Here is a 17,199-nt window from a genome sequence, read left to right on the forward strand (position 1 = left end):
TGTTGGTGAAAATTAAACCCAAAACTACAGAGCAGAATGGTCAGAAATTTTGTGGAAATGTTCTTAGGAATGTGTAGATAAAGAATTTGTTCATGACAATGTCTTTTTGGCCAAAAATCTTTTAATTCAGAAACTACTCACATTGAGCTGAAATTAGCTGGGGATTTGTAGAGCTATTCTATACTGTCACAAAACCCAATGTCCTTTATTTTTATGGCAAAATGAACATAATGACGAAAAAAAGTATCACACTTTGTATGTACACTTTTAAAAAAAAGGTATTCAACACATGTCATCAATGATATGCATATTAGGTCTAGAAAAATGTGCAGTTTGATAAAAAAAACTTGTCGTCAACTACTTGGTGGATAGGGCTGAAATTTGTATGCAAATATGCTTAGTAACAAGGCCACGCCCATAGCAACTGAAAGTATAGTGGAAAGTGTGAAGATAACAGCAAGGATTTGTAGGCATCTAGGCAGAAACTTCTCTATTTTTTTGGCCTAATCAGTCATACTCCATCAAACTCTCACAACACTGTACACTAGTACAGTTTATTCCTACACAATCATCTTCCATGAAACTCCACAACACTGCAGTCCAATACAGTTAATTCACTTTTATTTTTATCAATGAAGTTGTAACTCTTCAAGCTGGAAACTCGCATACATCAGAATTTAATACAAAAAAAAAAATCTACATTTAGACCAGTACAAATGGTCGGATTGAATTCCACATGTAATTCCTTGTCTAACATAATTCACATCTTAGCATGAGAGGTCACTATACTATCATTCAAATCATACAATAAATTATGGTACCTGGATATCTATAGTGTATACTGTGTGAGTGAGTGCACACCGACTATATTGATAACTTAGGGGTATCTAGTGCCCTCTAGTGTCAACAACTCAGTCCTGTTATCCAAAGTGCTGCTGATCATATTGGAGCTTTAGACTTTAGGAATGGGAGGAAAAATTACACAGTAACCAAGAACATGTGACATTAATTACAGAGACTGATGTTTATAATGGTGAGTATACACACTTTACTTTTCATCCCCCAATAAAGGCATGAGTGTCACAATGTGTTACTGAAGACAAATATTGATTTGTGTTTCTTAAATTCCTAGCAATATAATTCGTAACACACTCATATTGTTGGAAAAAAATGACAATGTATAAAATGAGTTTCATTAAAAAGAAACAGATAAAATCAGATAAAATCATTATAGAAGTTTGGAGGTGCATTGGGATAGTGAGGAGGGGCTAGTCATTCAAAGGGAGGGGGGTAGCCATTCTGTCATCAGTTGCTCAAAGTATTGTTTCTGTTAAAGTCGGAATTTTGAATGTTTGAGCAGAGGTTGGTTATTATATTCATCTTCTTTCTGAATCCACACAAAGGCAGTTTTTAGTTCCATAGTTGCAGACCTATCATCAGAGAACCTAAATTTTTTTGAAATCACATATCCTAATTATCAGCTATATTTCATAAACCATATGTCTTTCAGTTACATTGTGTACGTTTTAGAGTCTTGGAAATCTGTGATAACACTGCAAACAAATTTGTAGGAGAAGCACCAACATAAACATGAGGAACCACTTAAGTTCATGAAAAAACTGAGAGTAGTAAGGTATTTGAGTGTAGTTTAGAAGATTTACACACATATCATGGATACTGGATATAAATTGCCTGGTTGAGTTCTGACACCACTGTCTAACATTGCCATGGTTACAGTGTTCAGCCTGTGCGTAGATTTAATATACAGTATATACACAATGTCATCATTACAAGACGTGATGTACCATAACGTCAGGGAGTGTTTTCAGTTTGTATCCATAGAGGAATCATCCTCACTCATCATAGCGACTTCTTCGTCTGTCTTTTCTGGTTCTTCGTCATTGTGGCTGGTTTTGTTGTGGGACTTTGAATTCTCTTCATTCACATCATTCTCACTACCACGACGGACATAGAATAATACATATGCTGCCTTGGACTGAAATGAGAAGGACATCAATATTAGTAAATGTATACTGTGGCACTGTCTTTAGATATCAAGTTTGTACATAAGGTACAAAGTGGGCTGGTTGTATATGTCTACACACAATCTTACCTTTATGCCAGGTTTGAACGAAATGGTTGGATGGATGGATGGATGGATGGATGGATGGATGGATGGGTGAATGGAAGGATAGATGGATGGATGGATGGATGGATGGATGAATGAATGGATGAATGGAAGACAGATGGATGGACGGATGGACGGACAGACGGATTGATGGAAAGATGAATGGGGAAATAGATGGATGGACAGATGGCTAGATTAGATACACAAAATGGCTTGTATCACCTACCTGTACATCATCTTCACCAACACCTGATACACTACTATCGTCAAAGCTATACCACTGGCCATCATCATAGTTCTTAGCATAAGCAGTATAGTGACCACCACCCATACCACCATAGTGGTTGGACACGGCCATCAAATCATAGAATGCTGGACCGGCCTTACTGTTGATCAAATACTCCTGCATATCTAGATCCCTGCAACACAGATAGCAAAGGATGTTGGATACACAGGGACAATCACATGACTACAGGGTGTCGTCTCAAAGAAATATATTATGAAAAAAGACAAAGCTATCTGCTGGAGGACCAATGGCATTAAACAAGGATATCACTTTTCTTCTGATTAATTAGTTTTTCTATAAACAAATGACAATGCTCACATACTCAACAAAGAGCAATATACCAGTAAATAAAACAGTATGGAGTATTAGTTTATATATCTCTCAAAACTCCTATAGTCTACCAGTAATTGACTGACATTTTGAAAAAACAGTGAGGCCAATATATTCACCTATACACACAAGACAATAACACAATAATTAAACAAAGATTTAAACAAGATTCTATCAAATTGTGTAAACTCAAAAGATAAACTGAAATTGAATAAGACTTTTAGCAAGTCTGTGATATATTTTATGCAAAGAAAGAAACACCAAAAAACTTACTTTGTAGGGAAAGACACTAGAGTGTCAAGTTTATCTCTCCAATATCTGTTATATGAAAATCTCTTCAGGTGTATAACAAGAACGTTTGGTAGCTTCCACAGATCAAACTTCTTACTGGCTTGTTGGTGTTTCCGACAGTCTGGACAATACCTAGAGTTGGAAAGAATACATGACTTATTCTGTATGTGTTAAATTTGAAAGACTGTCTCACCTACCAATGTACAGAAATACACAACTACTGGCATTTTCAAGAAATTATATTTACCAGTAAGGCTGTTGCTAGCCATTCCTAATCACCAGCTTCCACAAAACACATACTTGAAACATATGTTGATTATCACACAACAAAACTAAGTATGTTATTGAAATGAATGAACAGTAAAGGAAATGTTTCTTATTCACATATGCACATAACAATGCTTTCACACTGTTAAGATATGTGCTACATCTATAATGAAATATCTCTTATGTTATCTTGCAAAGGTAAGTATTTCTGAGGTGGTAAGTGAAGCAAGGGGAGAATCCTCAGAATCAGTAGAGACACACTTACCATGGATCATCTGCACCCAGTTTTTCTTTTGTAAGGAAAAGGTCAATGCAATCACTCAGTTTGACACCGGTCTTTCTCTGTGGTCTTTGGTTCATACTGTTATGACTGTCATATTCCTGCAAACAATGTAACATCAATATCAACACATATCACTCAAACAGAAATCCACATCTTCAACACCATAAGCACAATATGTTCAAATTTATTACTCCAGTTTTGAGAGACTCATCTCAATAATACAGTTTATTTGAAATTATGTCAATGTCTGATAACAGAGTACATCAAATACTTTGATAGTGATCCTTTTCGTCTAGTAAGAAATCTTAACTGTTGCCACAGTACAATTGGCAAATTAGAAATTATCACTTGTTCATACAAGTTATACCACTTGTGCTGAAAAATAAGATAAACTGGTACATACCTCTGCATTCTTGTCATCATAGCATTTCTCTTTGGCTTTCATGTTCCAGTCAAGTGCTATGTATGTACGGGCTGTAGAAATATACAAAACACAAATCATGTACTTACAAATCAAAACCCATGATTGTTTTTTTTTGTCTCATCTCGTCTTATCTTCATTTGTACCTGCTAACTTCAGACACATTTACTATGTTGGACATGAACAGAATTTAACTCATGTTATCATAATCTGACTCCAGGCTGTTATTGTGATTACGCAAGACAACTATGTCTTTGTTTTTGGTAACCCCACCCCCTTCTTCTTCACTGTATATAAAAGTATGATACACAAAATACTGATTCATAACCTTGTACAATTTTGTGGAGAAATATTCATACTTATGGGACCAGACCCATCACCCTCCTTACAACAGATTGTCTCCTTCTTAACTGAGACACTATAAATCTATAACACACAAAGCTTACATCATCATCAACACATCAACAAACACAATACAAGACAACGCAGATAGCATCTCTCTCTCACCTGTAAATTTGATTGGACTTCCGTCATCTTTGAGTTTGACAAGGTCAGCACTTCCATAGGAATTGACCATGGTAAATGTAAACAATCGTTTCCGTTTCTCTGTTGATTTCTTCTCCTCACTATTTGATGTACTAGTATTAGATGAATTACAATCTCCATCAGATTCCTTACATTCGCCATCTGATGTGTTCTCATCTTTACTGTCTGGTACTATCGAGTCTCCTGATTTCTTGTCAGTCTCTTCATTTTCTTTGTCTGATTCTTCATTCATTTCAATTTCTACAAAGATAAACACAATATTATTACAACAATTCGTACACTTTTCGATGAATAATGGAAATAATTTCATAACTGAAGTCGTTTATGGCAGTTTTTCATCCAATGAAGCATAATCCACACAGTATAGTCACTGTTTTAAGTATGCACACACACTACAATGCCTAAATACGACCAACACTTTTACTTTTTTACTGTAAAGGAACAAACTGGCTAAATATATGTACCTCCATTTTCAGTGACATTTTCATTTTCTTCATCTTCATCCACCCAGTTGTCATCGTCAGTTTTCACATACCGCCTAGAAAAGAGAAATGAAACATATAAATAAATACACTGGAATGTGTCATGGTACTGGTGTTATTCACCATGTTGAGACATACAAGTATTAGACATAACAAATGCAGCCACAAAACTTGTCTAACTTAGGAGGAAATAGCAACTTTGCTGTACTAAAGATATTCTTATCTAAATTAGTGGATTTAACTTCGCATTGCACCGAAATTTATTCTTATCATATTTGAAGTTATATTCAGTTGTATTCTGGATAAATTGTCTTTTCAGGACATGGTTACATGTAAACACTTACAAACCAAACAAGCATCTATATCTCAACACTCCTAATGATTATAGGGGAGATGCACAAAGGTCAAACTCAAGCTGAAGGTCAACATATGTTCAAATGATTGTTTCTCAACAGTGAATACAGTTTCCATCACATTGTTAATATTGTCCAGTCTTTGGAATATCATAATGGGTTTATCCTACAGTAAGTGTACACAAACACTATAACACTGCACCCTGTGTAATACTTACGACATTCGATGTAGAACGGTGTCATAGAGATCGTCATAGGTGGTATTTTTTCTTGATACTGGTATAAGCAGTGGTTGTCCAAACAGAGTAAAACTCACTGTGTTGTAATTGTAATTGGACTGTCGTACTCTAAGGTGAAAAATAAGACACAAAAAGTTAGTTGATTGTACAGAAATTTGAGTTCGACTTACACAGTCAGTTACTAATCTGATATACATGTATATTATTAATTGTATAATGAAGTATATACTGCCTAATTGCCTGCTGAGTACAAGAGGAACTTGCCTTCCTTATACAAGATTTACCCAAGAACTGTGTCAAAACTTAGAAGCATTTTAATTTTGTAAAATTGTGCAAAATCTATCAAAATTAAATCAAAATCATGAATACTAAAAGATATGTTGAGTCCTTCAACCACCAAACAGTTACAAAATGAAGGAAAGCCTCTGCAAACACAGATTGCGACAGAAAGGTTTTCACAAGGGTAACAATTTCACCATTTTTATGCAAACAAGTGGTGTAATTACATCAATTAATACTCACTTCTTCTCTCTCATGTAGACTGGTATAATGGCTGTTTCTGGGTCATCACCTCTGTTTGTTGGTACTTCATATCTACATGACAAAATAATCACTCTAGTTTCAAACCAGATACTTGACCTTTGTTCTGATAACATATCCCTTCTTGACAAACTTTTAACCCCAAAAACCATAAACATATCATTTAAAGCCTACAAATGTATGTCTATAGAATGATTTACATGGCACATAATATGGAGATGGAGACCACAGTGATGACTTTTGCCTTTTAGCAAAATGTCTTAAACTATTCACATCTTGCTATGTGATAAATGATAAATCTGCTTATTCAAGCAATGGGTTGCCAAACCATCTACACAAGTTGTTGCTAATTTAGACATCAGTATATTAAAATGGTTTCTCTTTTAAATGTACCTTTGGCTTAATCACGGATAAAAGGGAAGCTAGCAATGTACAAGTAAAACACGATTGACACAAAAAGTAGTACAAATTCAGTGTTTATAGGATTACTTACACAAATATATCATCTCTATCTAGTATATGACTCAATGCTTCATCGTATGTAAAGACTTTATGAAATCTATGGGTGTAGACATCAGTGACAACCATCTGTAACAGAGAATTAGTCATCATGGTTAAAAATGTAAAATAGTGATCTCAAGCAATGACTTCATGTGGACTTTGCTCACAAAGTTCCTCCAGTCATTTCAGACTCAGCAATTTCAATGGACAAAAATCTGCTACACATTCACTTCTGTGGGAATACAGAAATAAGCCAGCAGAACTAAACTGTCATGTTATGTTAATTATTATGAATATTCATTAGGTTATTGCTGTTGTCCAGGACTGCTGTTTGTGTGGAGAGTTCCTACCGCACACTGTGATTACGCTACACACAGTACCACACTAAACATACTGCCGTAAGAAAGTTACGATTGCGATCGCGCCCAACCATCTAGTTTTATTAACATATTAACTGAAATTTTAAAGGGAACCTACTCTACTATCGAAATAATAAGGACACTAATGACATTTTAGTCCAAAATGTGATGAAAATTGATGATCACTCGAAACAGGTTGACAGGGTTAACAGAACATACATGTGAACGTCACCTGACAATAGAGTTGCTCGATGCACAAAGCCCTACAGGCCGCGCTCTTTTTTATTTTTCGTGTATTTCCATTGAATTCCTGGGCATAGGCATATGATTAATCAGTTATTACCTGGTGATATCACCTCTTCATTCATCGTAGCACTGTTCATGCCGTTTCAGCAATGTGACACTCATCTAACGACTCGTGTCACGATGCCGACATGCCGAAATGGCATTCATGATGATACGACGAACAAAGAGGTGATATCGGGTAATAACAACCTCATAATATCAAATATCCTTCCTAGCTCTATACAGTGAGTTCTTCAAAACTAGATAATGTAATTAGAGATGGAAAGATTACTGTAAGAAGTTGTGTCAGTCTTTCAAATCAAAGACTTACCTTTTCTGCTGCTATTCCAGTCATTTTAGACACAGCATTGCACAAATCTTGGACACATCCCATCTTTGGCACTATCACTTTCATCTAGAAACACAAAACACAATCAATAATATTATTTTCTATAACACAATGATAGAAATTCACTGTAATGAAGTCAACACAATCATCACAATCAAATATATCACGAGGTATTCTTTGAGAACAGAACACTCAAGGTGTAATACTAAATCAACTCTCTGATTTGACAAAATTTCCATAATGACATTTCAAAATGTACATTATCAAAAAGAGACACCCAAATAGTCAAGCGAAAATACCCTCCAGTACCTGCACTGGTATTCATGTATCATCAACATGGTTGTTATTACTACACATATTTATCCAAAACGTCAAATTTCACAACGAATACCACCATGCGTTCAACTGATTTTGGGTATTTGGAAGGGTTGTGTGCTCATCTGCATACAGGTATGTGATTATCTGCAAGTAATCAGTGGTCCATAATAATGTGTTTACCTGCACTGGTTTCTTGTCTGGCTTCTCGTAAATAACAAACACTTCAATGCTTCTCTCCTTTTTGATAGGTAATGGTAAACTAAGAAAGCAGAAAGGGTCAAAGGTTATGGATTTCTTTCTACAACTAGGTTCTGGACATACTACGGTGGATTTAAATAAACCATGGAAATTATCTACAATGACGGAATCATTCCGCTTCAGATGATTCTGCCAGGATTCTTCGGCAACGACCTGGAAGTCAAGAATAGAGGGACAATTATTAGTGACAATGGCAGTGTTGATGTTTTCAAGAAAATGAAGGGTGCAAGTTTGGAGTTTTATAAATGACAACATTAATTATGTGAGTGCAGAAATGTATTATAATGAGGTTCTCAAACATCATTTACAAAAATATCAAAATTAAGAGACATTTTAAAATTTGTCAAAAATGTTATTGTTTCAGTTTGTAGTGGAGGACATGTGCAATGAAAGTGTCTGCTCCATGAGTAGCATAGGTACATTTTATTTGCAACCATGTACACTACTGTTCAGTGTCAGTAAGCTGTCTTTGTATAGTTACAGCTGTTACTTGGTAATTGTATCAGCTGACATTGGGGTAATTCTTCATCCTTGTATCCTAGGAAAATCATTCTCTATACTAACATATATTTGAAGCTATAACTTGACAGCAGTCACAGTTACATAATGAATGGCCAAGATACGCTCTCTAACCCAAAGATAATATCTAGGAATAGAATATTCTTAGTTATTTGTACAACTTGTAGAATATTCACTAGTTATTATTACAACATGTAGAATATTCACTAGTTATTTGTACAACTTGTAGAATATTCACTAGTTATTATTATATGTAGAATATTCACTAGTTATTTGTACAACTTGTAGAATATTTACTACTTATTTGTACAACTTGTAGAATATTCACTAGTTATTTGGATAACTTACATCATCTGGTCTACCATCAGCATCTTTCAATTCTATATATGGTTTTTTCCTTATCCTGTTTAAATCTTCATGTAAACCATCAATCAAGAAAGCAAGCAGTTCCTGTGAATCTTGTTGTTGGTAGCCAGAAAACTGGGGAGCAAATCGACCAACTTGCATCTAAACACAAAAAAAGTCAAGCAAAAAATGTATCACTTTGAAAGTTTCTAGGAATTTCAATTCTCCTGCAATAGCATTTTACCTCATGCTAAGAGAGTGAGAATAGAACAAGGTTGACTTATTCTCATATACACCTATAGTAATACATGTGTAGTATTTAGAATAGGAGTTACTGTGTCTACCAGGAAATCAAATGATTGACATTTTCATGACATGCCTATAAGGTGTAATATTCTATTTCTTACATTACGAGAATTGAAATTCAAGTTACAACTCAAAGCATAAACCTCACTGGCTCTATATCACAAAGATTCATCCTGTTAAATATATTGGTTTATCACTACCATACAGGAAAGTTGACACTACAATTGTCAGCAGCTTCAATGGGTAAATCAAATGACCTTTTTTTTATCTACCCTATTTCTCTAATCCAACATATTAATTATTTTTTCCTATGTCTTTGAAATAATGTCATCTTTCACATTCACTTTACATAAGTTTTTGTAGTACTTTCTCCTACAATCCATGAAATGAACAGCAAACGGAAAATTTGTCAAGAACATCTTTAATTCTTTTCATTTTTTTTCAACTTCTGGTATTTTATGAAATTATCAAATGTTTTTATAAGATATCTCGATCTGTACAAGTGCTCTGAACAAAAATCTCATTTTTGGTATCATTAAAAATATTTTTATAAACTTTCAGGCCAGATGATAAATTAAGAGAGAGGATATGATAAGCCTTGCTGTCTAGAATTCTAATTACAAGTCACTGCTCCACTTACCTTAAACTGACGTGGCATTGTGTAACTATAGTTACCAGACCACATGATTTTAATTAACTCTGCATATGCCTTAGCAATCTCTCCCCTCATACCAAGTGGGTTGTCATAGTTCAGTTCAGCCTGATACTGATTATCTAATATTGAATACATAACAAGATATTTTATGTAAGTAAGTTTTGATATAGATCAGTTATATTATTTGTTTTGTCTAATTCACCACAATTAGCGTCATATGTTTCCTATAATATATAATCTCTGTTCACAATATCACTTGTTTCAGATGTGAAATTCTCAAAGATTCTAAATTTTCTAAATCCTGTCAACTACACCTGGCATTCCTTTCATTTGAGCCTACAACATTAATAACAATGGTACTACATTCATCAAACTTTGTTATTCACGAGTCAGCTGCCAAGGTCAGCTTTTGACAGTGAAGTGATTAATTGTTACATTACTAACAATACACTAAAACATATCACATGTCTGCTATTCATACAAATATAGTATATCAATAAGACCAACAGATTACACCCACTCACACCAAAGCATTCATGTCCATAATATTATAATTTCTTTTGTGTATGACTTGAAAAGAAATGTATTAGTTTTTAAATGTAAAAATTAATCTCTGTATTAAAGTGTAATTCTGCTCTCATATATACACTGTAAGATATGTCGTGTAACTCCCGATCCCATGAGAGGGGTTGACCAATGTGTGAGGGCGCCCCATCATGGCATATCTAACAGACTACTTTGAAGTATTAAACTGTACAACTTTCATGTTAATGCCTCTGACATGTGTATATATGATGGTTTACCTTGATATAATAGGTGTCAGAGTGAGCGACATGACATTACTCACACACTGGCTCTGATAAATACACATATTAGATGGCTTACCAAGAAAATAGCGAGTGACTGACTTGACATTGCTCATACACTGCAATGCTGAATTCATAAAGCAGGTATTGCCCAAGTTACTGAGACCACATAGACCAGGTTGAGATGTACGATGACTGGAGGATCCATAGTTATAGTAGTTAGAACTATAACCACTGGATGTAGAATAGCTGTAGGAATTACTGGCACTGTCAGGTAAATAATATAGACAGCAATCATATTACATAATGGTATGCATAATAATCCTGTACAAATATATCAATTATAACCCTTAAATCTTTCGTTATTTTACATGCTGTCATTTTAATAATCATTCAAGTGAAGCAAATAAGACACATAAAATCACATTTAAAAGTTCTTATTCTGTCAGAGGCGGGGTGGGGGTGGAGGTATTATACATGGTTACTATGATAATCTAATCTAATGCATTTGAAGTATGTAAGCATTTCAAGATTTCAAAATATGACATAACTAACAGATTGCAACAATTCCAATATTCCAACATACTGTCAATCAATATAAAACTGGAGATCGAATGCAGGTCTATTTTTTCTCTCAGTTTTCTACGATCTTATTAGCTCTAGTATAAAACTTTGCTTCCTTATCAGTATACCCTTTCCAGTTCAAACTTCTATAGCCTACCCAGTGTTATTTTCCACTGTAACACTCTGTAAAATTTAGCAAACATCAAATTGTTCTCATTAGAGCTGTAAGTTTTTAATTTTAAAAATTGTTGCAGCTCTGATAAGTGTTACACTGTATGCTTGAATAATAGAAGTGCTGATAACTTCTATGTAATAAAATACATAATCTGATTAAAATCTGATGTGGTGAAAGTGGCTAGACGTCTTTATTTACCTCTATTTCCATCATTTTGTGTCGTTTGTTTTGTTCCGGATGATAGCCATGCACCTTCCCAAGGCAAACACAGAACAAAACAAACGACACAAAACGATGGAAATAGAGGTAAATAAAGACATCTAGTCACTTTCACCACATCAGATTTAATCAGATTGAATAATACAATACTACTATACTACTACATTGCAATCACTAATATAATATGAAAGTAATGAAGTTAACACCAACATATAACGATTAGATTATAATAAACTAACTTGGTTACTTATTACATGATATATTACTATACACTACTTGCCTGGTACACAGACAGTGCTTACAAAGTTTAACATTGATTGAACAATTAACTGCAGATTGGTTACAAAACAACTATGCTATTGCCAAACAAAGCAAGTCCATAACATCTACCCGAGTTCCCTAGGTATTTACCATTATTCCTATGGAGCAAAGTATAGAAATCCATATACCCACCCACCCTCCCATATTATCAGCTTCCTTGTCTGTAAGATACATCATGTGTAATAAAGTATCGTGCAGTGCCAGCAGCTACCACTTGTGCACTGTATCATACAAGCTACAGACCATGCATAGGTTTCCCAAACCTTAGCAAAATAACATGTGATCTATGTCATCCAATCACAAAATACAATGTAAGATATGTGATATAAGTTATCCAATCACAAAATATTCATGTGACTAATTGACCTTGTACAATATATAATCATGGGTGGGGGGGGGGGGGGGTGTGTAAAACTAACAATTATTCATATCATACATGTATTGTAGATATTACCAACCTTCTAGTTGATGGTGATGAGTAGCTATTAATTTCCATATTACTGCTAGATGATGCTGTTGAAGTATAACTACTTGTAGATTTAGTTTGTCTTGGCCATGAACCATCTTCATTTTTCTGTTCTATAACAAGCACCTACAGATGAACATAAACATTATTATCACATGTACTAAAGATAATTATTGTTGGGCTTTCTCACAACACTGACAGTGTAGACTTCAGATTACTTCCCAGATTTTATGGATTAGTGGATTCCATTTTAGGAACATCGTGTGTCTTTTTTTTAAATGGCAAATTTACCTAAGAAAGTATTACCTTGCTAAGCAAATGTAATTTTGGCAGAGCATTGATATCATGTAAGATGGAATCTCTATAGAAAATGTACTGGCTCAGAATATCTCATAATTTGATCACGATTATAAAACTTTAAACATTTTGACTCACATTTCAATAATTGATTCACTGTTTACATAAAATACTACAGTAGTGTATTAATGCATACAGGATGACATTGTTTTCCAGTGGTACACTGTAAAGCCCAATGTTTTAATGACATAATAACATTCTCTCTCATTAATACAACCATAAGGATTTGACAGGACAATTCATTTTTTTCAACTTTTTGCTTCATCTCTGTCAGACAACTGTTTTTGTCACCACAATTTAAATCCTACTCGGTAAGTCTAGACCTGATCTCCGTGCTCTTACAGAATACACAAACAAGTGTCAAATAAAGACAACCATATCATACATACCTGACCCTGGTAGAGATTAGCATCTTGTACTGTGTTGTCTTTTTTATTCAGGTGTTCATACGTATTACTCATGTATTTATTCCACAACCTTGTCTCTCTTTCTTCACCTATATTAAATAATTTTCTCATTTCTTTTTCAATTGTTTCTAGGGAATGAATACAAGATAGATAGGTGGTTACCATTACCATAAACTATGACTCAGCATCACAACACTATCAACATTTTCAGAATTGCTCTATGAATTATGTACATGCAATTTTACTGACTTAAATCTCTAGAGAGACGCCGGCCCATTATATTACATTTTATTCTGAATGCATATAATATGCCATGTGACTGCAAATATAATTACTTTCATTGTTAAGTTTTCTAACAGCAAGTTTTGCATCTCTTCAATGTCAGGTATTTCATAAAATTACTAATATCGATACTGTAATGATTAGAAGTATCATTTATATCATGTTAGCAGTATACACATACGTACGTATGACCACAATGTGATAAACTTACCTATAGTATCAGCTTTACTGAATTGTTTGCTGACAGGCTTATCAAGCTGGCTATTTTCACAAAGTTTGAATTCCATTAAATACACTTCAACTTTACAATGCTTGACAAACATTCCATTTTCTATTACTTTCCTAGCAATAGGGTCCTGTGCCTCTGCAGTGCCATACCAAGATACTAACTTATTCCAAGCTTCTGTGGGTACTAAAATGTAATCTAATTCATCTATGAGGTGTTCTTTTAAAATGTTTGCTGCATTCTCTGTCAAAACAAAGAAAGAATGACATCACAAGTTAGTACATGCAGATACTCAACAATGATGTTTCTTTCAGTTCCACTCTCTGATTTCTTGAAAGTGAAACAAACAAATTTGTCTACTGTTGCATTTAAATTGATATGCAAATTTATGCACATGCTCTCATGACAGAATTTTCAAGCATGGCAATGATTCAGTATATTCATACACATCTCGATACAACACATTGTTTTGACGCTCCTAAATGGACACAGTTCACTGATCTACAATACACACTTTGTAGTAACTACATGCTAAGTTAAAGTAATAACATCTAAATTGAGTTTCTTGACACTGCAACACTTGCTGCCATTCATTTACGACATGGTTTCTAAATTGAAATGTGATAATACTTATATAGTTATAACAGAAATGATGTCTATATTCATATTTTTGTGCATGTACGTTTCATTTTTATGACTAGTACTTTTAGCTAGGTACTGGAATCCCAATCAGAGACATTTGGGAATTGTTGACACTTCCTAAGTCATTTTATGATCATTTGCCACCAATATTGTGGCAGTGTTGACCAAACCCAGATATATAGTGTGCCATTCACTAATCCACAATTTTGGTGGCAAATAGTGACAAAATGACTTGGGAACTCAGCTATTTGCCTACAAATTGCCCTTGATAATAAAAACACTGAATCACCTCTCATGCTTGCATAATGTAACTTCTAGTTGAATCTGTGGTGTGTGTAGACAAATAACACTTCAAGTATACCATTATAATACTTTGTGATTATCATCATCAGTCCAACTAATGTCAGTAGTAGGCACTGGTAAATGCTTACATTTGGACTTGATGAGTATATAACGTATCCTTTGTTAGATTAACAGATTTGTCAAGGTGGGCAATCTTCTTTTCACACCCACACACAATTAAAAGGATACCGAAAATGATCAATCTTTCAATTGAAGTCTTTTAATGAGTTTTTTAAAATTAACTTGGATATTCCTTAGATTGAAGGTCAAAGTGACGCTCACCTTTAAAAAGTCCGGAATTATCAATAGGACCAGGATAGGAAGATTGTTCTCCCATTCCATACATATCCCAACTATCGTATCCTACATATTTCTTCCATTGCTTAAACCATCTGCTATCAACCAGATACCTACAGACACACACACAAAATAAAATACTGTCAGTTGTAAAACTAGAATTCAAATTTAGTACAAACACAAATGTACTACAATGATTTGTGTTTGGAATGCAACTACAGGAAGACTCAATTGTCTGAGCCAACAAGTAAATTGATTGAACTAGGTGTGCTATTCAGTTACTGTACAACTATGAAGAAATCATGTGACATGTAATATCAGTTCTGTTCAGTCTTATATTGGGCCTTTTATTTGCTACTTCAAAGCCATGGGTCCACAATACAACATGAAAAGATAACATGACAGACAGATATGATCAGTTGATAAAAAAAAGTAAACAATATCCTAACATGACTCAGTTCCATTTGCTGTACCCATATGACATGTCAAAGAAATGCAGATACAGATTGTCTGGATCTGGATAAATACTACGTAACACTCCAGGTGGAGTAAAACATGCAGGAAATGGTGTGTGCCTAAGTTAGCTATTCTTGCTGACTGATGTGCTCGATGATGGCTGACTTGAATTCTTTCGGATCATAGTTGTTGAATATGGTATGGAGTTCCAGTCTTTTACAGTTTGTGGGAAAAAGCTGAATTTGAAACAGTCTTTGTTGGCTGGTATAATTTGATAACAGTTGCTGTGTTGGTGTTGTGACTGACACGGGATCGCTGAAGGAGATCATTCACCGGCACGGCAGGGATAGGAGGCCTTGTCTAGCTTTGTGTAAAATACACTGTCTGAGTTATTGTCAATGTCAGTATTACATCATCAGCAGAAAGTAGATAATGAACAATTTGATGAGAAGGTCAAGGAGGGTCAAAGATATTTTTTTAGATGTATTGCTTGGACACTTTTTTCGTGATATTATGAAAAATATCACACACAAAAAACACTTCAACTACACTGGGACTTTCTAGAATTCTATATTTAAAATCACCCTTTTGCCTGCCATTCATGTCAACTTTGATGATGTCAATGTATGAAAGTGAAACTAACTCCATTCACACTTGAAAAGAATATCCATTCACTATTACTTTGAAAGTTATTCATTTAGCTCTTCATTTGGGGAGGGGGGGGGGGATTACTTGTTGACTTTGTTATTCATTCATTCATTCATTCAAGCAACATAGTTATAAGTTATACCCAATGTCAATGAGTTAGTGAAATCTGTACGGTTCCTCCGGTGTTCTTGTGATATTGAAATAAATTTCATACATGGACCATTTCTTACGTTGTAATATTTATCATAGGCTAGAGAATGATACTGATAGCACGACTTTAGGCAGGTAGATTCATCTCTATCGTCGCACTTGTCACCCGGAAACACAGCGATGACTTGACTCGTTAAATATCGTGTCAGCAAATCATAATTCACATCCAAATCAGTTTTGTCATCATCTCTTTATACACAGACAGTGGATCGTTTCCAACCTTTAGAAAGAATTTATTCGTCGAGTAGTGCAAGATCAGGTATGCGTGGATCATCAAAATATCACGTTGTTACAATGGGGATTATTGAAAGAATATGTTGATCATCCGGCGAAGGAACTCGCCGGTATGCCGGTACGTTGATCTTACATGAACCTCGCCTTGACAAAAAACACGAATGATATTGCCGGCATGGTATGTGACCTAAATATCTTATAAATTGGCTAAAGAGTGGCAACGGATTTATCCTAATGATCGCAGAAGACACTAATATACTCACCATGTGTCACCTTTTTTCAACGTCGTTTTCAGAAGTTCACTAATTTCTTGTTTTTGAGTCTCGAGCTCAGGAGGGCCACCTTCCGCCATCTTGAACGTTCTCCGTGCTATAGAATTATGGGTAATGACGTCAGGCATGCTCCGAGGAAACCTCCTGTCATTGATTGGTGGATGGTCAATCCTTCCTATCCCTACACGGGAGTGTTCTACGTAAAAGGAAATGC

The 17,199-nt window shown here is 34.7% G+C and overlaps 1 protein-coding gene across 1 annotated transcript; it reads right to left on the reverse strand.

The window, feature by feature from the left end:
• Positions 1-604: 604 nt before the first annotated feature.
• LOC144442418 (ubiquitin carboxyl-terminal hydrolase 15-like) lies at positions 605-17,131 on the reverse strand. The gene is made up of 20 exons (XM_078131766.1): positions 16,977-17,131; positions 15,151-15,278; positions 13,870-14,127; positions 13,359-13,504; positions 12,605-12,738; positions 10,947-11,134; positions 10,047-10,180; positions 9,104-9,262; positions 8,159-8,389; positions 7,643-7,726; positions 6,660-6,754; positions 6,149-6,220; positions 5,606-5,734; positions 5,017-5,090; positions 4,514-4,792; positions 3,989-4,059; positions 3,568-3,683; positions 3,018-3,167; positions 2,355-2,547; positions 605-1,996 (listed from the first exon to the last, which is right to left on the reverse strand). The coding sequence occupies exons 1-20, from the start codon at positions 17,111-17,113 to the stop codon at positions 1,826-1,828; spliced, it is 2,949 nt and encodes a 982-aa protein (XP_077987892.1). The 5' UTR covers positions 17,114-17,131; the 3' UTR covers positions 605-1,825.
• Between the last annotated feature and the right edge of the window lie 68 nt (positions 17,132-17,199).

This window comes from Glandiceps talaboti, chromosome 1, assembly GCF_964340395.1.
Source record: "Glandiceps talaboti chromosome 1, keGlaTala1.1, whole genome shotgun sequence".
Taxonomy (NCBI): domain Eukaryota; kingdom Metazoa; phylum Hemichordata; class Enteropneusta; family Spengelidae; genus Glandiceps; species Glandiceps talaboti.

Bases quoted from the DNA above. Each gene is read 5' to 3' on its own strand.
- LOC144442418 (XM_078131766.1), bottom strand. From the start codon at position 17,113: ATGCCTGACGTCATTACCCATAATTCTATAGCACGGAGAACGTTCAAG. The intron at 10,181-10,946 runs GTAAGCCATCTA...ATTCAATATTAG, and splicing joins AGTCACTCGCTATTTTCTTG to ATAATCAGTATCAGGCTGAA. The intron at 5,735-6,148 runs GTGAGTATTAAT...TTTTCACCTTAG, and splicing joins GTCTACATGAGAGAGAAGAA to AGTACGACAGTCCAATTACA.